This window comes from Pseudophryne corroboree, chromosome 8, assembly GCF_028390025.1.
Source record: "Pseudophryne corroboree isolate aPseCor3 chromosome 8, aPseCor3.hap2, whole genome shotgun sequence".
Classification (NCBI taxonomy): Eukaryota; Metazoa; Chordata; class Amphibia; order Anura; family Myobatrachidae; genus Pseudophryne; species Pseudophryne corroboree.
Genome location: NC_086451.1, coordinates 478,515,866 through 478,539,822, shown reverse-complemented (window position 1 = coordinate 478,539,822; position 23,957 = coordinate 478,515,866). Strand labels below are relative to the sequence as shown.

Below are 23,957 nucleotides of genomic sequence, written 5' to 3'. Positions count from 1 at the left end.
AGTGACCACCAGTATTATACGTTCTCTGCCTGAAAAACGCTCCATATCTGTGCTCAGTGTGCTGCATATATCTGTGCTCACACTGCTTTATTGTGGGGACTGGGGACCAGCAGTATTATATAGGAGGAGTACAGTGCAGAGTTTTGCTGACCAGTGACCACCAGTATTATACATTCTCTGCATGAAATACGCTTCATATCTGTGCTGCATTGTAGTATATAGTAGGAGTACAGTGCATAATTTTGCTGACCACCAGTATATAATATATAGCAGTACGGTACAGAAGGCCACTGCTCTACCTACCTCTGTGTCGTCAAGTATACTATCCATCCATACCTGTGGTGCATTTCAGTTTTGCACAGTTTGCTGACCACCAGTATATAATATATAGCAGTACGGTACAGTAGGCCACTGCTCTACCTACCTCTGTGTCGTCAAGTATACTATTCATCCATACCTGTGGTGCATTTCAATTGTGCGCAATATATATAGTAGTAGGCCATTGCTATTGATACTGGCATATAATTCCACACATTAAAAAATGGAGAACAAAAATGTGGAGGGTAAAATAGGGAAAGATCAAGATCCACTTCCACCTCGTGCTGAAGCTGCTGCCACTAGTCATGGCCGAGACGATGAAATGCCATCAACGTCGTCTGCCAAGGCCGATGCCCAATGTCATAGTAGAGAGCATGTAAAATCCAAAAAACAAAAGTTCAGTAAAATGACCCAAAAATCTAAATTAAAAGCGTCTGAGGAGAAGCGTAAACTTGCCAATATGCCATTTACGACACGGAGTGGCAAGGAACGGCTGAGGCCCTGGCCTATGTTCATGGCTAGTGGTTCAGCTTCACATGAGGATGGAAGCACTCATCCTCTCACTAGAAAACTGCAGTGCCACTCCTAGATGGGCCAGGTGTTTGTGTCGGCCACTTGGGTCGCTTAGCTTAGTCACACAGCTACCTCATTGCGCCTCTTTATTTCTTTGCATTATGTGCTGTTTGGGGACTATTTTTTAGAAGTGCCATCCTGTCTGATACTGCAGTGCCACTCCTAGATGGGCCAGGTGTTTGTGTCGGCCACTTGTGTCGCTTAGCTTAGCCATCCAGCGACCTTGGTGCACCTCTTTTTTTCTTTGCATCATGTGCTGTTTGGGGACTATTTTTTAAATCTGCCATCCTGTCTGACACTGCAGTGCCACTCCTAGATGGACCAGGTGTTTGTGTCTGCCACTTGGGTCGCTTAGCTTAGTCACACAGCTACCTCATTGCGCCTCTTTTTTTCTTTGCATCATGTGCTGTTTGGGGACTATTTTTTTGAAGTGCCATCCTGTCTGACACTGCAGTGCCACTCCTAGATGGGCCAGGTGTTTGTGTCGGCCACTTGGGTCGCTTAGCTTAGTCATCCAGCGACCTCGGTGCATATTTTAGGACTAAAAATAATATTGTGAGGTGTGAGGTGTTCAGAATAGACTGAAAATGAGTGGAAATTATGGTTATTGAGGTTAATAATACTATGGGATCAAAATGACCCCCAAATTCTATGATTTAAGCTGTTTTTGAGGGGTTTTTGTAAAAAAAAACACCCGAATCCAAAACACACCCGAATCCGACAAAAAATTTTCAGGGAGGTTTTGCCAAAACGCGTCCGAATCCAAAACACGGCCGCAGAACAGAATCCAAAATCAAAACACAAAACCAGAAAAATGTCCGGTGCACATCATTAATTACGGCAGGCAAAAGTCCCCAGTTTACACATTACGGCTGGCAAGAGTCCCAATTTTACACATTACAGCAGGCAAGTGTCCCCATTTTACACATTGCTGCAGGCAGAGTCCCCATTTTACACATTACGTCAGGCAAGAGTCCCCATTTTACACATTACAACAGGAAAGTGTCCCCATTTTACACATTATGGCAGGCACAGTCCCCTTCTACAAAGAAAGAGAGAGAGAGAAAAAGTTATACAGTACTTACATTTGCACTGCAGCGGAATCCGCTGGCCAGAGGTCCTCTTCCATCCCGCTTCCGGCTCTTCATTCGGCCCGCGGTGGGCAACCTCTCCCTCCATGTCCCGGGTGGCTCCTCCCCTTCATCAGTACCCCGCTCCGGGGCGGAGAGTTTTGTGTAATGATGCGTTTGCGTTGTGACATCACAACGCAAACGCATCATTGCATGAAACTCTGCCCCCCGAGCGGAATAGTAATGACGGAGAGGAGGGGGAGCACAAACAGAGCGACCTAGAGCCGTAGCAGGCGCCCCGTGCGAATTCACACCTCACCCGCTGCAAGAAACGGCTGTGTATTACCTGCATTCCTAGTTTTGTTAGTGGTTAAATATTGCAAGATGAAAGGATGTCCGATGGTGAAGGGGGTGGGGAGGGGTTGGGGGAGTGGGGGCCGCGGAAGGGGGAGGCGGTCAGGAGGCACTGCGGGTGGGGGAGGGGCAGGTGCGGGTCTGTCGCAGATGGGGGAGGGGTTCCGGAGGCGCTGTGGGTGGAGAAGGAATGGGGGATCCGCGGGTGGTGTAGGGGGTCCGGAGGCATCGAGGTTGGGGGAGGGGTGGGTGCAGCAGATGAGGGAGGGGGTCCATGGGTGCTGCAGGTGGGGGAGGGGCGGGTGCGTGGGGGCCACGGGTGGGGGAGGGGTGGTGCTGGTGTGTTAGGGAAGGCTGGGGGTCGGAAAGCATCGCGGGTGGTAGCAGCTGATGATTTGCTGGGGTCTGGGGGCACTGCGGGTGCCGCGTGTGGGGAACGGGCGGGTGCCATGGGTGGGGGAAGGGCGGGTGTGCCGCGGGATGGGGGAGTACCAATCCCCGTTTTTATTGATAATTGGTTGGGGAGGAGATGATGATGTGGATGTATTGTAATCTCTCCTGTCAGTCAGGGGTTACACATGGAGCTCCCTAAAGAACATAGGGGGGGGAGGGTGATTTGCGGCGATTCTCCTGTCAGGGGTTATACAGGGAGCCTCCTATATAAGGACATAGGGGGAGATGATGATTTGGGGTTATTCTCCTGTCAGGGGTTACACATGGAGCCCCCTATATAAGGACATAGGGAGGAGATGATGATTTGGGGTTATTCTCATGTCAGGGGTTATACAGGGAGCCTCCTTATAAAGACATAGGGAGGAGATGATGATTTGGGGTTATTCTCCTGTCAGGGGTTATATAGGGAGCCCCCTTTATAAGGACATTGGGGGGAGATGATGATTTGGGGTTATTCTCCTGTCAGGGGTTATATAGGGAGCCCCCTTTATAAGGACATTGGGGGGAGATGATGATTTGGGGTTATTCTCCTGTCAGAGGTTATACAGGGAGCCCCCCTCTTTACCTCAGGCAGAGTGAATGATTGGTGGACAGGCATGTGCTGCCGCCATTGGTGGTCTCTTCTCCCCACCACACCCTGTGCATTGCTGCTGCCTGGCGGCCGGGGTGGTGGTCGTGCAGGTGCGGTAGTACTGGCTGTCCCGGATGCTGCTGCTCTCATTAGTCGCGTCCTCCGGCCGCTGACAGAAAGTGGCCCCTGGGGGCTCCCCATCATGCAGCACACCCACAGCATGGCACCCCGACACGTCCGCTGCACAGCTCGGCTCAGGCAGGAGCGTGGAGGCCTCTCCGGGTTCCTCCATCACCCAACGGCGTCTGTCCAGCACCTGACGTTGCCAGGTATTACCGATGGGGGGTGAGGCCTCAGCTGCTGCAGAACCTATATATTAGGGCAGATCTGTGACTCTGCCCAGCGCTGTGACTCCGCCCAGCATTAGGCACACAGGCACAGAGTCACAGATCTGGGCTATTATATAGGAAAGTGTATATATATATATATATATATATATATATATATAGAAGAGAAATATTCGGCACTCGCACTTGTAGAGAAATTCACCTCACCGGGTGCCCTCCAAGCTAAGAAAGCTATGTAGGTAGACGTAATGGCGGCACTCTCGGATTTCTGCACTGCAGTAACGGAGATCACTCGGTGCTGCTCAGACTTAACGTTTCGGTTTTATTCAACCGTCATCAGAAGATACAAAATATCACATAAAACAATCTTACCTTTATGCTCTAAAACACCCCCACGTGCACAGTCCCCGGCTCACGCCGCCGGACTTACTTCCGGGTGCGTCATCACTTGGAGACCACAGAGTCAACGTGATGACGTTTACCCGACCAGTGAACTAAACCATCACCATGGAAACAGTAAAACAAGACAGAATCGTTTGCAGAACTGGAAACTAAGTTACATTCATGCTTTTTTACAAAAATTACGTGAGGTAGACAATCTCCCAGACACTTGCTGGTTATGTACGGCTGACGTAAATATATTAATGAGCTTGATTTGATGTTAGAGAAAGCTGTAAAAGAGGGGATTATTTCCAACAGCACACGTTCAGCACTCATGGTTTCGGCACCCTGTGTGCCAGTTTTTTACACAGATCTTCTGATGACGGTTGAATAAAACCGAAACGTTAAGTCTGAGCAGCACCGAGTGATCTCCGTTACTGCAGTGCAGAAATCCGAGAGTGCCGCCATTACGTCTACCTACATAGCTTTCTTAGCTTGGAGGGCACCCGGTGAGGTGAATTTCTCTACAAGTGCGAGTGCCGAATATTTCTCTTCTATAATATGAGCTCGTCTGCCATAACGAAGCTCCATTAAGGCACCACTATTTATGATTTGCCACCAGCATCATTCTGACAACTACATCATTTGATTTGTTTATCAGCAAGACATGATGGATACTTTGCATGAGGATATACCTGGATTCCGGCAAACGCGTTTGCCACAGGGAGAATTTCTTTCACTGTCGGACATTGATGCAGAGCGTATCCTCATTAAAGACAAGTTTAAATCCACAACAGCGGATGACTCGGCGGAACAGTTGTTTGCACAACTTTTGAAATTAAAGAACCGAGAAACGGACTATTATCTTCATGGGGTCTGTCTCTCAGATTATTACCGCGACAGGATGCTACCAAGGGGATTCCGGATACGCAACACTCCCACCATAGGGAGATTTAATCCGGAGTTCTGCCGCAAGTGGGCCGCAGTACTCAATAAGGCCTCGTTTGACCTCATCCTGCTAGTGGTGGAAGAAGCCACCAGGGAGCTAGAACAGACCCGGATCAAGATAAGGGAACTAGAATTAACCACTCTGCCAATCTTGAATGCTGACATTAATGGCGACTGGATGTCCAAGTTAACGCAACAGGTGGACAAATACAAAACAGACCTAATCAAATTTAAAACCAAGAAGCTAGCTACTGTCACAAAGGACTATGTGGAAAATAAAGTTTACAATTGGGCCAATAATCCATCAGTTAAAACCCACCCGTTTCGACAGAGGCCGTACAGGAGATCTCGACGCTTCCCGCTGGAAGAGGAAACCTCCAGTGGTACTTCTAACAGCGAATCTGACGCTGCTTCCTCACAACGACGTCCACGAGTGCAGCAGGCCCCTTTAGGGGTGAAAACCAGGGCGCAACGAGAAGGACCGGTCGAGCAAGAACCAGACGAGGCAGGCAATGCGAAAGGGAAGGGAGGAAAAGGAACAAAGTCCAAGAAGTAGTATACAATTTGTCTTCACGGACATTAACAGATGCTGAAGTCAGCATACTATCTAAAGGACTGAACTTTGTGCTTACAAATCCACATAAGACATTTAACAGCAAGGTGGATTTATGTAGATTTAACAGGCAATTACGCCTCAAAGAATTTTTTAATTCTAAGCCTGATGTATCAAAGATGGATGATTGTCCTGTGAGGCCAAAATCAACCTTTGATCCATATTCCACCAATGCAGCCATTAAGGTATTTACTAAAACTTTGTCTGATTGCATTGATACTTGTGATGTTAACAGTAAGAATCATACCTCCAATATTACACCAGCAGAGCGGGAGGCTTTATACCATCTTTCGACATATCCTGACATCACTGTGCGCCCCGCGGACAAGGGGGGAGGCATAGTGGTACAGGATCTTGCCGACTATAAAGAGGAAGCATATAGACAGTTAAATGACCTTTCTGTCTACACAAGATTGGTATCTGATCCCACGAGTAAATATATTAATGAGCTTGATTTGATGTTAGAGAAAGCTGTAAAAGAGGGGATTATTTCCAACAGCACACGTTCAGCACTCATGGTTTCGGCACCCTGTGTGCCAGTTTTTTACACAATCCCCAAGCTACATAAAGACCCAGTCCGTCCCCCGGGACGGCCGATAATATCAGCTAGGGGTTCTTTGTATACTAATGTATCCAAGTATGTTGATCATTTTTTGCAGCCTGTAATACAGAGTGAGGCAACCTATTTAAAGGACACCTCTACCTTTTTACAAAAATTACGTGAGGTAGACAATCTCCCAGACACTTGCTGGTTATGTACGGCTGACGTTGTCAGCCTATATACCAGCATCCCACATAGTCGTGGTCTGGAAGCAGTGAGTAACCTCATAGACGGTAATTCCAAATTTGCAGGTCCGGTGATTCAATTTTTTATGAGTCTAATGCAGCTTATACTTAACAGGAATTACTTTTTATTCAATAATGAATTTTTCCAACAAATAAAAGGCTGTGCGATGGGGTCTTGTGCCGCACCGGCATATGCCAATGCTTTTATGTTCTGTGTGGAACAGGCATTATTTTTCTCCAATCCCCAGTACAAATCCAATATAGCTATGTACACTCGCTACATTGATGATGTGTTCATGCTATGGACAGGGACACGCGAGACGTTTCTAGACATGATGCATCGAGTAAATTTGATGGATGATTCCATTAAATTTACTTTTGACATACAGGCAGAGACCATTAATTTCCTGGATGTGAAAATTATTAGAAAAAATGGCATATTCATCACCTCCATTTACCAAAAGCCGACTGATGTTAACAGTCTACTATTGGCCTCCAGCCATCACCCAAAACCCCTGAAAAGTGGTCTTCCGTACTCACAGTACCTACGGGTACATCGGATTTGTAGTAGTACGGATGAAGAATATAAACAAATGGAACTTATGACTTCCAGATTCCTGGAGAGGGGGTATAATAGTGACCTGTTACGATCAGCTAGAAAAAAGGCCATGTCTCAACCAAAAATTCCCGTTGCTGTAACGGCCTCAAAGAAAAAACAGGACAAGGACGTGATTGTCTGTGTAACTGATTATACCACATCTAGTCAAAGAATTAATAAAACAGCTAAAAGATTATGGCCGATAATACAGAGAGACCCAGATCTCTCTAGTATTAGTTCTAGTAAACTGATGTCATGCTATAGGAGGGGCAGCAACATACGAGATGTTGTTGTACACAATGACATCTCGCGATATGCTGCTACAGAGATGGCCACTTTTCTAACAAAAAAACCAGGGAATTATAAATGTATTGGCTGCGTTACTTGTCAGTATCTTGAAACCGGTGATTACATAACACATCCGCACACCGGCGTTAAGATCAAAATTAAACAAGTTCTTACCTGTACAAGTGATTTCGTAATATACTGCATCAAATGCCCATGTGGGCTCTATTATATAGGCAAAACGTCCTGCCCATTTAAAGTACGCATGGGCCAACACAGAAGTGCAATAAAACAAATACTGGAGGGTAAGCAAGTGGACCAACCGGTCGCTAAACATTTTAAAGCACATCAACACAGTCTTGATACCTTACGGTATAAAATGTTGGAACAGGTCCCTTTAACTAAGCGAGGGGGAGATAGACAGAAAACTCTGTTACAAAAGGAGGCACGTTGGATACACCGGCTTAATACGGTGGCTCCTAACGGCCTTAATGAGACACTGTCACGTGCTTGTTTCCTGTAGAGTAGAAGATGCATTGTGTATTAAATAGAAAATTCAATAGCCATTATAATTGTAATTTTGGTATTGTTAGATAGGTTCACAGTAACCATTTCAACATTGTGGTATTTAGAAATATACATAGTACATAAAGCATGAATGTTACTTAGTTTCCAGTTCTGCAAACGATTCTGTCTTGTTTTACTGTTTCCATGGTGATGGTTTAGTTCACTGGTCGGGTAAACGTCATCACGTTGACTCTGTGGTCTCCAAGTGATGACGCACCCGGAAGTAAGTCCGGCGGCGTGAGCCGGGGACTGTGCACGTGGGGGTGTTTTAGAGCATAAAGGTAAGATTGTTTTATGTGATATTTTGTATCTTCTGATGACGGTTGAATAAAACCGAAACGTTAAGTCTGAGCAGCACCGAGTGATCTCCGTTACTGCAGTGCAGAAATCCGAGAGTGCCGCCATTACGTCTACCTATATATATATATATATATATATATATATTAGAGATGAGCGGGTTCAGAACTTCACATTCCGAGCCTGAATCCGAGTCCAACTTGTGACTTACCGCCAGACTCGGAAACCAGGACGAGGCAAAACATCATCATCCCGCTGTCGGATTCTCACGGGTTTTGGATTCCATAAAAATAGCCGCACGTCACCACCATTTTCACTCTGTACTTGGAGAGTGAGGGAGACAGACCCCTGTCTCTCTCTGTGGGTGGTGGTGTGGGTGGGGTGAGTGTGTGCTCTCTAGGGGTGCTGTTCCTGTCACTGTGGTGTCCCTGTGATGTTAGGGGTGCTGTCCTGGCTGTCACTGGTGTTTCATGTGCTGTTAGTGGTGCTGCAACTGCACATGGGTGTTGCTGTCCTGGCTGCCATTGTGTTGTACTGGGGGCAGGGGCACTGTCCTCCTGTATGAGGTGAAAATACAGGAGTGCTGGGCCTGTCTTGTATGCTGTAAAAATTCAGGGGCGCAGTGAAAATAAATGTACACTGGCCCTGTCTTATATGCTCTAAAACTCAGGGGTGCAGTTGTTAAAATAAATGTACACTGGCCCTGTCATGTATGCTGTAAAAATCCAGGGGTGCAGTGATAATAAATGTACACTGGCCCTTTCTTGTATGTTGTAAAAATTCAAAGGTACTGTTGTTAAAATTAATGTACACTGGCCATGTCTTGCATGCTATAAAAATGCAGGGGTGCTGTTGTTAAAAAAATGTACACTGGCCCTGTCTTGTATGTTGTAAAAATACAGGGTGCTGTTGTTAAAATAAGTGTACACTGGCCATGTATGCTGTAAAAATTCAGGTGTGCTGTTGTTAAAATAAAAGTACACTGGTCCTGTATGCTGTAAAAATACAGGGTTGCTGTTATTAAAATAAAAGTACACTGGTCCTTTATGCTGTAAAAATACAGGGGTGCTGTTGTTAAAATAAAAGTACACTGGTCCTGTATGCTGTAAACATTACAGGGGTGCTGTTGTTAAAAAAAGTACACTGGTCCTGTATGCTGTAAAAATACAGGGGTGCTGTTGTTAAAATAAAAGTACACTGGCCCTGTATGCTGTAAAAATTACAGGGGTGCTGTTGTTAAAAAAAAGTACACTGGACCTGTATGCTGTAAAAATAGAGGGGTGCTGTTGTTAAAGTAAAAGTACACTGGTCCTGTATGCTCTTAAAATACAGGGGTGCTGTTGTTAACAAAAAGTACACTGGTCCTGTATGCTGTAAAAATACAGGGGTGCAGTGAAAATAAATGTACACTGGCCCTGTCCTGTATGCTGTAAAAATACAGTGGTGCTGTGAATATAAAGAGGTGCTGGCCCTGTCTTGTATGCTGTAAAATTACAGGGGTGTTGTGTAAATACAGAGGTGCTGGCACTGTCCTGTATGCTGTGAAAATATCACAAATCCCCAAGGAGAGTCCAAGTGTGTCCGCGGTTCCAATATCTAGGCCTGACCCTCACAACACTGTACGCCCTCTGCAAGTGCTGGGAGGAGCACTGCCAGTCCAGTTGCTGATATTGTGGTTGAGGATGTCACTGTAGAATTACACCAGGTTGAGGAGGATATAGGTGTAGTTGGAGTTGCAAAGAAAGTTGACAATGAAGATTCTGATGGTGATGTGGTTTGTTTGAATAAGGCACCAGTGGACACAGTTGTTGTCCATGGGATGAAAAGCCCATTGTGATGCCTGGGCAAAATACCAAAAAAGCCACCTCTTCGGTGTGGAATTATTTCTCCATAAATCCGGACAACAGGTGTCAAGCCATGTGTTGCCTTTGTCAATCCATAATAAGTAGGGGTAAGGACATTAACCACCTAGGAACATCCTCCCTTATACATCACCTGCAGCGCATTCATCAAGGGTCATTGTCAAGTTCAGAAACTTTGGGTAATAGCGTAAGCAGTCCACTGACACCTAAATAATGTGGTTTGTTTGAATATTATTTCTCTGTGAGGATGAGGATTGAAACACTGAAAGGGGGGAATCTGAGGATGAGGACGACATTGTGCCTCTGTAGAGCCAGTTTGTGCAAGGAGAGATTAATTGCTTCTTTTTTGGTGGGTGCCCAAACAAACCAATTATTTCAGCCACAGTCATGTGGCAGATCCTGTCGCTGAAATGATGGGTTTGTTAAAGTGTGGATTTCCTGTTTATACAACATAAGGGTGGGTGGGAGGGCCCAAGGACAATTCCATCTTGCATGTCTTTGCTTTGCCACATCAGGTGTGCTGCCCTACATGGGGTGCTGCCTCTCTGCCCTATCAGTCCAGGGGTGCTGTTGTCTGTCTGCTGTGCTGTGTGATTCTCCAGGGGTGCTGCCTATGCTGTATAAGTCCAGGGGTGCTGCCATATAATTCTAGGGGTGCTGTTGTACTTGATCCTAGGTTTAAATTAAAGCCTAGAGCAGAATATGAAACAAGCTTCAACATCCCAAACAGATTTGTGAAAACATAGCCGCAAAGGTGGAAATTAAAATTGCAATTTTGATTAAGTGTTTTCCAATGATACCACATATGTGGCCAAAATCAGTCAATCTCAGAAGAGACAGAATCATAATCCAGCACAACTGCCAGACAGGTAAAAGAGAGATTTTCTGCCGGAGCATTAGAGAGAGGTTCTTCTCAATTATTTCATATTAGCGACTCACTCAAATGAATGGCTCCAATTAGTCAACCTTAATTTTGATTTATTATTAATGTTCCACATTTTGGGATTATTTATTTACAAGATGCTCATTTGTTGTACAGGGTTCTTTTTCTAAGGGCTGCGATGGGTTATCGAAGAAGAACAGAGTTTCATCGATTTTGCATTGAATCAGCTTTCCATTGCACTGCAGCACTAGATGGGCCAGGAGCTCCTGTGAGGCAAAAACAGTTACTGAATAAGGCCCAGTATGGAGTCTCATGGTGGTGTACAGACAGGAAGATGTCTGGCTTGCCAGGCTGAGGCATGCTGTGGGCACAGAGGTTAGCATTGCTTCCTTCCACAGTCCTACTTATAGTATGAAATGATTTTCGACTGTAGAGTGGTAAGTTCCACTAGTGCAGGGGCTCAATAACAAAAAATTAACTGCACAGTCCTGCTTAGTACTGTACTGAACCAACCCGAACTCAACTTGCCCCATCTGGGGCTGCTGTGGGGGCTCAGGAGGGGCTGCTAAAACATCTAAGAGGTTGCTTTTAAAAAAAATTATATATGAAAAATAAACAAGACACACAGGAATGCTCACATGCGTGTAACTTGGACACACAGGTATGCTCACATGCGTGTAACTGGGAGCTGTGAAAAATGAAAATAAGGCATCTGCCACAAAATATGTAAATAAAAAGGCAGTAAAAAAATGGAAAAAAAGAAACCCACGAGATTTTCACAAAATAAGTCTCCAGACTCCGTGGAGGGGAAAATATCCAATCTTGATCCTGTGGTAAAAACCAGTTTATTTGCATCCCAGCATTATCTGAGATTATCTTAATCCCTGAAAATGGAGAAGGGGGTGCAAAATCGGAGGCTTTGGCCGCTCTTCACACCATTGTAAGCGGCTACGCCCCCCGTAACCCCTACAGAAAGGTGAAGGTGGATGGTGGCCCATGACTGTGTATAGAGGGGGCAAGGGGTAAGGGATGGTGTAGGTGCTAGGAGGTGTTGTACTTGTTGGATTTGTGTTTGTGGGGTAGACGGGGACAGGGGAGGGTGTTGGAAGGTGGCTTGGGTGGGGGAGTTGCACATGGGGAGTGTGGTGGGATGATGGAGGGTAATTGAGGTGGGGTCCTGTAAGGAAGGGGGGGTGGGGAGTGGGTTAGGGAGATGGTGAATGGGCTGTTCAGGTGTATGGGGTAATGGTTGGGTGGTGTATGTGTGGAAGGTGGGTGTTAGGTTGTTTGGGGGATGTGCTTGTGAGGTGCAGCGGGTGTGGGGGAGGTTGGTGAGTTGTAGTTGTGGGTGGGGTTGTGTTGAGGGGTAGGGGTTTGTTTGTGGTGGCAGTGTTACAGTGTGTAGAGAGGGATGGTCTTCTGTGCGGTGCATGTGGAGGATGGTTTTGTGTGAAAGGAGCGTGTGGATGGGGGTGATGTTTGAGAGGTGCGTGTGAAAATGTGGTGTGTACATGATGTGAGTGGTGGAGGGTTTGCTATGGGGGGGATGGCAATCAGGGAGGTTGAAGGCAAAGTGTATGTGTGAGGGAGGAAGGGTTGGTGGACAGGTAGGTTGAGAGGGGGTGCAGGGGGTGCCAAAGGCATGTGCAAGGTGGTGTTGGTGGGGGGGGGGAGGGTGTTGGTGGGGGTGTATGTGGGTTAAGGTTAGGGTCAAAGTTTGGATATGATAGGTTTTGGGTGGCTTTGGGCTGCATTGTGGAGGGGGGTGAAGGGACTGTGGTTGGTGGAGTGTTTTGTGTGAAGGGGTACATGGATTGGGCTGTCCCGAAGAAGGTGAGGTTGGTGGCTGACCAGAGGAAGGCTGGACGGTGGATGTGGTCCGGTCACTGTATACTTTGGGCTAGGGGTGAGGGTTGGGGGAGGGGGCCTGAGGTGTGGCATTTGGTGGAGTTGTAGATTAGTCAGATGGGTAAGGTTGTGCTGTGGTGCAGGGGGTGTTGGATGGGTGTTGTATTTGTGGAGGGTGGGTGGGAGGTATGGGGTTATTGGGGGTGTGGGATGGGCTTGCGGTGTGTGCGGGGGTGTTGGACAGGTGGTTGCGTGGGTGTGGGTTTGTTTGTTAAATGTAATGGTGGGTGTGTTTGTTTTCTTGCTGTTGGAATTGGAGTATTAGTGCCTTTAGGATATGGCAGTAGTGTTGTGGGGTAACTGGTGTATTGATGGTTTGACCGAATTAGTTGGTTGCAGAGGGAGGAAGGTGGGTGTGCGATAGGGATAGGGTGGTGTTGGGCTGGATTGTGGAGGGTGTTGATGGGAAGGTGCATGGTGGAGTGTTACTTGTAAGGGGTACGTAGTTTGGCTTGTGGTGTTCTGAAATGCTGTGGGGAATGATTTATGGTGCTTGGCCAAGTGTGTGGAGAGGGGTCGCTGCCTGTATATGTTTTTGCGTAGGGGTGAGGGATGGGGGTGATGACCGGAGGGAGGTGCAGTGTGGGATGGAGTGGTGGTTGTGGGTGGCAGGGGGATGTGGGAGGGGGATTGAAATTTGCATGGGTGGAGGAGGTGTAGATAGGAGGGGTGGGTGGATGGTGGAGTGTTTTGTGGGTTTGGTGTGTGCATGGGAGGGGAGGGGAGGTGTCTGGATTAGTTAGATGGTTAAGGTTGTGCTGTGGTGCAGGGGGTGTTGGATGGGTGTTGTATTTGTGGAGGGTGGGTGGTAAGTATGGGGTTATTGGGGGTGTGGGATGGGTTTGCGCTGTGTGTGGGGGTGTTGGACAGGTGGTTGCGTGGGTGTGGGTATGTGTGTTAAATGTAGTGTTGGGTATGTGTACTTTCCCCCCCCCCTAGTGGTGTGAGGGTGATGGGGGCAGGAGTGGTTATTGTTGGGTGGTGGTGTAGCCAAGATGGGTAAGGTGTTTTGTGTGGGGGGGGGAGGGGGGGGAAGGGGAGGGTGCATGCGTGTTGTTAGGAGTCTGGAGGGTGAGTGTGTGTGTGTGTGTGTAAGGTAGAAGTGGTTGCAGTGTTTGTGTGGTGATAGCGAGTGTTTGGCTGAGGTGGGTTTATACATTGTGGGATGTTTGCGGTCCGTTGTCCGGCGGAGGTGTTGGGAAAGACACATGCATTTGTTGGGTCTGGGGGCAGCAGACAGCGAACGCTGGTAGAGAGGCAGGTGCGGCGTGCTGTCAGGGTGCATGTACAGCAATGTGTTGCTCCGTTCCCGGTCAGCGTGTTCCGGCGGCTCCAGGCCAGCGTCTACATGTGGGAGCTGGTGACGGAGTGGTGCGGAGGGAGGGTTCCATGGTGCGGGGTGCGGGTGTCAGTCGGCTCCCGTCCAGCGTGTCCAGTCAGTGGCTGGATGTGGGAGCTGGGGATGAGGTGTTGCGGAGGCAGGTTTTCGTGGTATGGGGTGCAGGTGTCGGTGGGCTCCCGGGCAGTGTGTTCTGACAGTGGCTGGATGTGGGAGCTGGGGATGAGGTGTTGCGGAGGCAGGTTTTCGTGGTATGGGGTGCAGGTGTCGGTGGGCTCCCGGGCAGTGTGTTCTGACAGTGGCTGGATGTGGGAGCTGGGGACGGGGTGTTGCGGAGGCAGGTTTTCGTGGTATGGGGTGCAGGTGTCGGTGGGCTCCCGGGCAGTGTGTTCTGACAGTGGCTGGATGTGGGAGCTGGGGACGGGGTGTTGCGGAGGCAGGTTTTCGTGGTATGGGGTGCGGGTGTCGGTGGGCTCCCGGGCAGTGTGTTCTGACAGTGGCTGGATGTGGGAGCTGGGGACGGGGTGTTGCGGAGGCAGGTTTTCGTGGTATGGGGTGCAGGTGTCGGTGGGCTCCCGGGCAGTGTGTTCTGACAGTGGCTGGATGTGGGAGCTGGGGACGGGGTGTTGCGGAGGCAGGTTTTCGTGGTATGGGGTGCAGGTGTCGGTGGGCTCCCGGGCAGTGTGTTCTGACAGTGGCTGGATGTGGGAGCTGGGGACGGGGTGTTGCGGAGGCAGGTTTTCGTGGTATGGGGTGCGGGTGTCGGTGGGCTCCCGGGAAGTGTGTTCCGACAGTGGCTGGATGTGGGAGCTGGGGACGGGGTGTTGCGGAGGCAGGTTTTCGTGGTATGGGGTGCGGGTGTTGGTGGGCTCCCGGGAAGTGTGTTCCGACAGTGGCTGGATGTGGGAGCTGGGGACGGGGTGTTGCGGAGGCAGGTTTTCGTGGTATGGGGTGCGGGTGTTGGTGGGCTCCCGGGAAGTGTGTTCTGACAGTGGCTGGATGTGGGAGCTGGGGACGGGTGTTGCGGAGGCAGGTTTTCGTGGTATGGGGTGCGGGTGTCGGTGGGCTCCCGGGAAGTGTGTTCCGACAGTGGCTGGATGTGGGAGCTGGGGACGGGGTGTTGCGGAAGGAGGGTTCCGTGGTGTGAGGTGCGGGTGTCAGTTGGGGTGTGGGTGGCTGTGTTGCGGGGAAACCAAGGGAAGGGTGTATGGCGTGGGGTGTGGGTGTATATTGTGTTACCGTGCATGGTGGGGCGTCCTTCCAGTGGTGTTTTCCTGTGATGATGGTGGCCGGATTCTGTGACTGCTACTGCTGCTGCTGGCACAGGGCAGAAGCGGGTGACTCCGCCCAGCCCTGTGACTCCACCCAGCATTAGAGGCCCAGGCACAGAGTCACAGATTTGGCCTAATATAAAGGAGATTTTGTGGCAGATTCCTTATTTTCATTTTTCACAGCTCCCAGTTACACGCATGTGAGCATACCTGTGTGTCTTGTTTATTTTATTTCTATTTAATTTTTAAATAAAGCAGCCCCTTTAGATGTGTTAGCAGACCTTCTTGAGCACCCACAGCAGCCTCAGATGGGACAAGCTGAGTTTGGGTGGGTTCAGTACAGTACTAAGCAGGACAGTGCAGTGATTTTTTTATGTAAATAAATAATACCAAAATGTGGAACATTAATAATAAATCCAAATTAAGGTTGACTAATTGGAGCCATTCATTTGAGTGAGTCCTTAACATGCAATAATTGAGAAGAACCTCTCTCTAATGCTCCGGCAGAAAATCTCTCTTTTACCTCTCCGGCAGTTGCGCTGGATTATGAGTCTATCTCTTCTGAGTCTGACTGACTTTGGCCACAAATGTGGTCTCTTTGTAAGTCAAAATTGCAGTATCCATTTCCACCTTTGCGGCTATGATTTCACAAATCTGTTTGTGATGTTGAAGCTTGTTTCACATTCTGCTCTAGACTTTAATTTAAACCTAGAATAAAGTACAGCAGCACCCCTGGAATTATATGGCAGCACACCTAGATTTATACAGTATAGGCAGCACCCCTGGAAAATTGCATAGCGCAGTAGACAGGCAACAGCACCCTGGACTTAAACAGTAGTGAGGCAGCACCCCTGTACTGATAGGGCAGAGGGGCGGTACCCCATATAGGGCAGCACCCTTGGAATGATGTGGCAAAGAAAAGACGTCCCACCCACCCTTATGTTATATAAACAGGACATGCACACTTTAACAAACCAATCATTTCAGCGACAGGGTCTGCCACATGACTGTGTTTGTTTGGGCCCCCACCAAAAAATAAGCAATTACTCTCTCCTTGCATAAACTGGCTCTACAAAGGCAAGATGTCATCCTCATCCTCAGATACCCCCCCCAACCCTTTCAGTGTTTACATCCTCATCCTCACAGAGAAATAATTCCACATTATTTGGTATTTTGCCCAGGCATGAAAATTGGGCTTTTTCTTCCCATGTCCAACAACTGTCTACACTGGTGGCTTATTCAAACAAACCACATCACCATCAGATATAACTTTTGCAGAGAGTTAGATTTGGGTGGGTTATTATGGGGGTCATTCCGAGTTGTTCGCTCGCAAGCGGATTTTAGCAGATTTGCTCACGCTAAGCCGCCGCCTACTGGGAGTGAATCTTAGCATCTTAAAATTGCGAACGATGTATTCGCAATATTGCGATTACACACCTCGTAGCAGTTTCTGAGTAGCTTCAGACTTACTCGGCATCTGCGATCAGTTCAGTGCTTGTCGTTCCTGGTTTGACGTCACAAACACACCCAGCGTTCGCCCAGACACTCCTCCGTTTCTCCGGCCACTCCTGCGTTTTTTCCGGAAACGGTAGCGTTTTTTCCCACACGCCCATAAAACGGCCTGTTTCCGCCCAGTAACACCCATTTCCTGTCAATCAGATTACGATCACCAGAACGATGAAAAAGCCGTGAGTAAAATTCCTAACTACATAGCAAATTTACTTGGCGCAGTCGCAGTGCGGACATTGCGCATGCGCATTAAGCGGAAAATCGCTGCGATGCGAAGATTTTTACCGAGCGAACAACTCGGAATGACCCCCTATGTTTCTGTGCAGGGTAAATACTGTCTGCTTTATCTTTACACTGCAATGTAGATTTCAGTTTGAACACACCCCACCCAAATCTAACTCTCTCTGCACATGTTACATCTGCGCCCCCTGCAGTGCACATGGGCCCTCATTCCGAGTTGTTCGCTCGGTAAAAATCTTCGCATCGCAGCGATTTTCCGCTTAATGCGCATGCGCAATGTTCGCACTGCGACTGCGCCAAGTAAATTTGCTATGCAGTTAGGAATTTTACTCACGGCTTTTTCATCGTTCTGGAGATCGTAATGTGATTGACAGGAAATGGGTGTTACTGGGCGGAAACAGGTCGTTTTATGGGCGTGTGGGAAAAAACGCTACCGTTTCCGGAAAAAACGCAGGAGTGGCCGGAGAAACGGAGGAGTGTCTGGCCGAACGCTGGGTGTGTTTGTGACGTCAAACCAGGAACGACAAGCACTGAACTGATCGCAGATGCCGAGTAAGTCTGAAGCTACTCAGAAACTGCTACGAGGTGTGTAATCGCAATATTGCGAATACATCGTTCGCAATTTTAAGATGCTAAGATTCACTCCCAGTAGGCGGCGGCTTAGCATGAGCAAATCTGCTAAAATCCGCTTGCGAGCGAACAACTCGGAATGACCCCCATGGTTTTGCCCAACTGCTAACAAATTTGCTGCTGCAATCAACTCTGAATTAGGCCCATAAGCGAAGGCCTTAGCCTTTCCTTGCTGCTATGTGTCGTGAATGGCATATTGTCAATCTTACGTTTCTTATCAGATAATTTATTTTTCTTTTTTTTGGTTCTTAATTTTTGCTTCTTGGAGTTTACACGCCCTCTATGACATTGGGCATCGGCCTTAGCAGACAACGTTGATGGAATTGCATTGTCAATGTCATGACTGGTGGCAGCAGCAGCTTCAGCACTAATACTAGGAACTGGAAGGGGTTCCTGATTTTCCACTATTTTTTCTGCATAATTTGTGTTCTCTATGTCGTAGGACAGCACCCCTTTATTATTACGGCACACAGAACAGTGCCCCTTTATTTTCACAGCACCCCTGTAATTTTACAGCATACAACACAGGGCCAGTGTACTTTTATTTTAACTGGGTGGGTGTGTGACGTCAAATCCGGAACTGAATAGTCTGAAGTGATCGCAAGCGCTGAGTAGGTTTTGAGCTACTCTGAAACTACACAAACATTTTTTGCAGGCGCTCTGCGATAAAAATGTTCGCACTTCTGCTAAGCTAAAATACACTCTCAGTGGGCGGCGGCATAGCGTTTGCACGGCTGCTAAAAACTGCTAGCGAGCGATCAACTCGGAATGATCCCCATGGTCAGTCCCGTCGTGTCAGGGTTTAACTTGCCCAACTTATTTAGTAATTTGGTTGTATCTTTGAAATATGCTGCTTGAGTATGTTGTATACATGGGTTTAAAATGGCATCTACGTAGGTTGATATAAGTTGGTAGAGTGGCCCCATGGCAGAAATGATCGGTCTGCCAGGAGGGTCACTTAACCTCTTGTGCACATTGGGCAAAGTATAAAACATAGGCGTTACAGGATAATCAACAGTTAAAGCTTTTCTTAGATCCGCAGAGATCCACGAATGTTGTTCCGCATACAGTAAAATGATATCAAGTCCCTTTTTGTATTTAGCTGTAGGGTCCATACATAAAGGTTCATAGGTAGTCAGATCTAGTAATTGTTGCATACATTCTTTATTATAAGCGTATAGGTCTTATATCACCACAGCCCCACCTTTATCAGCACTGCGTACTACGATGTCCATGCTATTCCTTAGCGCTGTAATGGTCTCATATTCAGCGGCGGTTAGGTCAGTTGAATAAGTCCTTTTTGGACTATGATAAGATGAATGTTCCTCCTTCTCCAACACTCGGGAAAAAGTCTTGATAGAGGCACTAGTGGCGACCGGATCAAATATTGATTTCATTTTTATTTTCTTAACTTGATGGGTAATGGCCCTCATTCCGAGTTGTTCGCTCACTAGCTGCTTTTAGCAGCTTTGCACACGCTAAGCCGCCGCCTACTGGGAGTGAATCTTAGCTTATCAAAATTGCGAACGAAAGATTAGCAGAATTGCGAATAGACACTTCTTAGCAGTTTCTGAGTAGCTCCACACTTACTCGGCATCTGCGATCAGTTCAGTCAGTTTCGTTCCTGGTTTGACGTTACAAACACACCCAGCGTTCGCCCAGACACTCCTCCGTTTCTCCAGCCACTCCCGCGTTTTTCCCAGAAACGGTAGCGTTTTTTCACACACACCCATAAAACGGCCAGTTTCCGCCCAGAAACACCCACTTCCTGTCAATCACATTACGATCACCAGAACGAAGAAAAAACCTCGTAATGCCGTGAGTAAAATACCTAACTGCATAGCAAATTTACTTGGCGCAGTCGCACTGCGGACATTGCGCATGCGCATTAGCGACTAATCGATCCGTTGCAACAAAAAAATAACGAGCGAACAACTCGGAATGACCCCCAATATCCACAAGAGAAACCTCTTTATGTGTAGAACACTTATGTTTACCAAAATATTCTTTTAAACGTAAAAAGTGATTAAATGTATAACAATCTATTGGAGCTGAGGAGTGAGCTTCTGCCTCCGGCTGCCACTGAGCGGAAGGAGCCGGCGCCCGCTGGTAACAATATCTCAGCGGGCGCCCGGCATCTCCCTGCGGCTCCAGAGTCACATTTTGGGTTAGGTAAGCCGGAGGAGGCGGAAATGGTTCCGTCTCCAAATGAAACTAACGGAACGCAGTTCAGCCCCGTTCCGGCTCACTTTAATCTCTGTGCGCGGCGGCCATTTTCCAAGTGATTTTTGTCCGCACTGCATGGCCGCCACCATAGGACTCTATGGGTGCATGGTGTGCTGTGTGTGCTGTTAGGTAACTGTTAGGGCCCTGGGGCCCAGGAGGGTTATAGTTAGCCACTGAAGGAGGGGGGGAGGGGGGGGGGGGTTAGTTATGGTTAGGCACTGGGGGGCGGGTGGTAGTAAATAAGATACTAAAGAAAAGAAACTTTCACCATCAGTCAGAAAAAGAAAAAGTAAATGAGACTGAGAGAAGGACAGGGGTGCGGAGACGGGGAGCAGGTGTAACACTCAGGAGAATCAAAGCACTAAAGCTACACAATACTAAATTTATAGATAGATGAAAGATACTGAAGAATTCTTTGACCATGTGAGAATGGATGACAGAACACCAAGTGATTTCCAGTATCCATACATCATACCAGTATTTTACCCAGCGTTTCCTGTTTATTTATTTATTATTTTACTCTTTGTTTCCTCCTATGTCTCACTTTCCCTATTTGCCCCTTTCTGCTCCACCTGGTCCCTCAGTTTCTTCTTTATATCCAGCCCCTCATTCCTCCTCAACTGCTCTCTTCTGTCTCTTGTTGCCCCTCAATCTCTCTCTCTCCTGCCCCCCTTTCTCTTTCTCTCCAGTCCCTCATTGCCCCTCAACCTCTCTCTCTCCTGCCCCTTATTCTCTTTCTCTCCTGTCCCTCATTGCCCCTCAACCTCTCTCTTTCCTGCCCCTCATTCTCTTTCTCTCCAGTCCCTCATTGCCCCTCAACCTCTCTCTCTCCTGCCCCTTATTCTCTTTCTCTCCAGTCCCTCATTGCCCCTCAACCTCTCTCTCTCTCCTGCCCCTTATTCTCTTTCTCTCCTGTCCCTCATTGCCCCTCAACCTCTCTCTTTCCTGCCCCTCATTCTCTTTCTCTACTGTCCCTCATTGCCCCTCAACCTCTCTCTTTCCTGCCCCTCATTCTCTTTCTCTCCTGTCCCTCATTGCCCCTCAACCTCTCTCTCTCCTGCCCCTTATTCTCTTTCTCTCCTGTCCCTCATTGCCCCTCAACCTCCCTCTCTCCTGCCCCTCCTTCTCTTTCTCTCTTGTCTTTCAGTCTCTTTATCTCTAGTCTCTCATTGCCCTTGTCTCTCTCCTGCCCATCATTACCCCTCAGTCTGTTTCTCACCTGCTCCTCCGTCTCTTTTCTCCTACCCCTTGTCGTCTTATCTCTCACCTGCCAGTTGTTGCCCCTCAGTCTTTCTCTCCTGCACCTCATACTTCTTCCCCACTGTTTCTCTTCCACTTACATCCACAGATGCCTCACCACCATCCAGTCCCCAGTAGAGCATCATCAACCAGCTGGATGCACGTATGTCCTAGCGAGTACCACACGTGTGTGCCCCGCAGGTGACCAGTTATAGCGAACACTGTCTGAAGTGCTCCCCAATGCGATGACCTAAATTTATATCAGCGTTCAGTTTTATTATGTAGAATTATTAATTTATTCTTTATACTACATACATTTTAATTGGAAACAGAGCCAGTGATTTGTATGGGGTTATTTATAGTCACTTCTGTTGGACTCTCACTGACCTTTATACATTTCAGCAGGAACTATAACAATGACTGCTGCTCCCTGCAAGGATACCGCTGTTCTTCTGATCCGAGCTTCAATGCCGACATAACATTCATCCAGTCACCTATTGTGCTGTCTTATTTCTTTTGCTCAGTCTTACTATAAAACTATTATCTCTTCCCAGTTTCATAACTCCAGTCACCTCTTTTCCACCCTTCACCGCCTCTTCCTCATGCCTCAAGACCAATTACTATATGTATTTAGGGTTAGTGTTTTGGTGCATCTCACTGGCAAAGTCCATTTGGTGCAAATTGAGGATAGGTATATGTTGACACAACTGTTCTCTGCTCTTTTATTTTAAGGGGAAAATGAACTCCATCCATCATGGCAATTCCTCTGTAAGGCTCTCCCTCTTCTTCCACTTTTGCCCCCCTTGCCCTCTCTTACGTTCCTCCTGTCAGAAACTGTGAGGTCCTCTCATTCCTCTGTGACCCACTCCCTAACCTCATAAATTCCATGACTTCTCAAGCACTGCATGCTACTACTCATCAATTCCACCCTCCTACGACTTCACCTAGTAATTCTGCCATTGTTGCCTAACATTGTCTATTATTACTACCATCATCATTGCATACTGTCCTCTATCCTTATTCAGTCTGCACTAGGTCACCTGTTTATAATCTTCCCATACTACATCATCATGTCCCATCCCTCCTACCCTACCATCCATCCATCCCATCTCATTTGTTTTCCCACTTCTACTTGCCCATAATCCATTACCACACCCATTGTGGAGAAACCCTTCTCTTGACCCTGTGTCTCTCACCCTATAATCCTTTCCCTATAGTTTTATGAACTTCTCAAATTATCTCTCCATTCTCTCCCTTCTTGATCTTAAAATAGGCTTCCTCCCTCTCCACCAAGTGCCACTGTGACCTCTCTGTTACTTCCGACACAGCTCCTACTTGACATGCTTTGTGCCCTTGGTCTTCGCGGCACTGTCTTGTATAGGTTTACCTCCTAGCTCTCTTCCTCTTCCTCTATGAGCTCTACCTCTGGTGCCCCTCTCAGCATCTTCTCCTTTCTGGCCTACCTATCCCATGTCTGTCCCCTCTGCACTGTCCTGAATGTGATGCCATGACTAATGTTCCTCTCCTGCTGTTACTCTGTAGAGCTCTCCATTGGCCTCTAATTCACTCCGGAACACAATTCAAGCTGCGTACACTCCCCTATAATGTCCACCCTAACGTCTGTCCTTCCTACATCTCCAAACTTGTCAAGAAAACTCACACTCATCCACTACATTCTGTCAATGCCTTTCTCCTCTTCTACTGTATCTCCACCTCACACAGCCTTGGTGACTACTCCTGTTCTACTCCCCACATTTGGAAGAGCCTCACCCCCAGCCTCCAATTCTGCAAGTGCTCCCTTAACACTCTCCTATTCATGCTTGCGTACACCACCCTATACTAGACTGCTCCTTCCTACTATTCTTCTTGTCCTCTCCTTTCCCTCCATCCATGTCCTCTTCATTTCCATTGTCGGAATGGTGCGTGAAGGGCCCACTGGGGGAATGCAGGGGTAGAGGGCCATGCTTAAGAGACTTGGCCAACCTTTAGAGACAGTGGCGTAAGTTTGCCCCAGTCGCCTGGAGACATGATAAAATGTTGGTGCCCCCCCCCCACCCCTATACATATAGGGATATATATATATATATATATATATATATATATATATATCCTATATAATAGGCCAGGTCTGTGAATCTGTGCCTGGCCGTAAGGCTGGGCAGAGTCACAGTGGCTGGATTCAGGCCAGGAACAGTCCCCTCCCTCGGTCCGCCCATCCCCGCCCAGTCCCCTCACCATCTCCGCCCAGTGCCCTCTCTCCCTCCTCCCCGTACACTCCCCGCACCCTGGTGACACTGCAGCCGGGGACTGTAAGCGGGACTCTAAGTAACCGCCTCAGTCTTGCCGCACAGTCCGGAGGAGAATTGTGCCGTGGACGACCACTGACAGCCGCACCCGCCCCCCCTCCCACCCGTGGCACCCACAGCATCCAACAAATCCACCCCCGACCCGCGGCACACGGCCCGTGTCACCCCACACCCTCCCACCCGCAGCACCCACAGCATCCACCCCACCCGTGGCACACGCCCCTCCCCCACCCACGCCACTCCCGCCCCCTCCCCCACCCGCAACATCCTCCGCCCCTCCCCCACCCACAACTCCCACAGCACTCACCACATCCAGCCCCCACCCGCAGCACATGCCCCTCCCCCACCCGCCCCACCCCGCACCTGCAGCATCCACCCGCGGC

At 48.2% G+C, this 23,957-nt stretch overlaps 1 protein-coding gene across 1 annotated transcript in view; it reads right to left on the bottom strand.

Annotated features, from left to right (window-relative positions):
• Positions 1 to 14,158: 14,158 nt before the first annotated feature.
• Positions 14,159 to 23,957, bottom strand: part of LOC134949969 (uncharacterized) — a 123,561-nt gene continuing 113,762 nt past the window's right edge. Inside the window, exon 2 of the mRNA XM_063938648.1 lies at positions 14,159 to 15,148. Within this exon, the coding sequence (XP_063794718.1) occupies positions 14,159 to 15,148 (990 nt within the window). The remainder of the gene's footprint in view (positions 15,149 to 23,957) is intronic.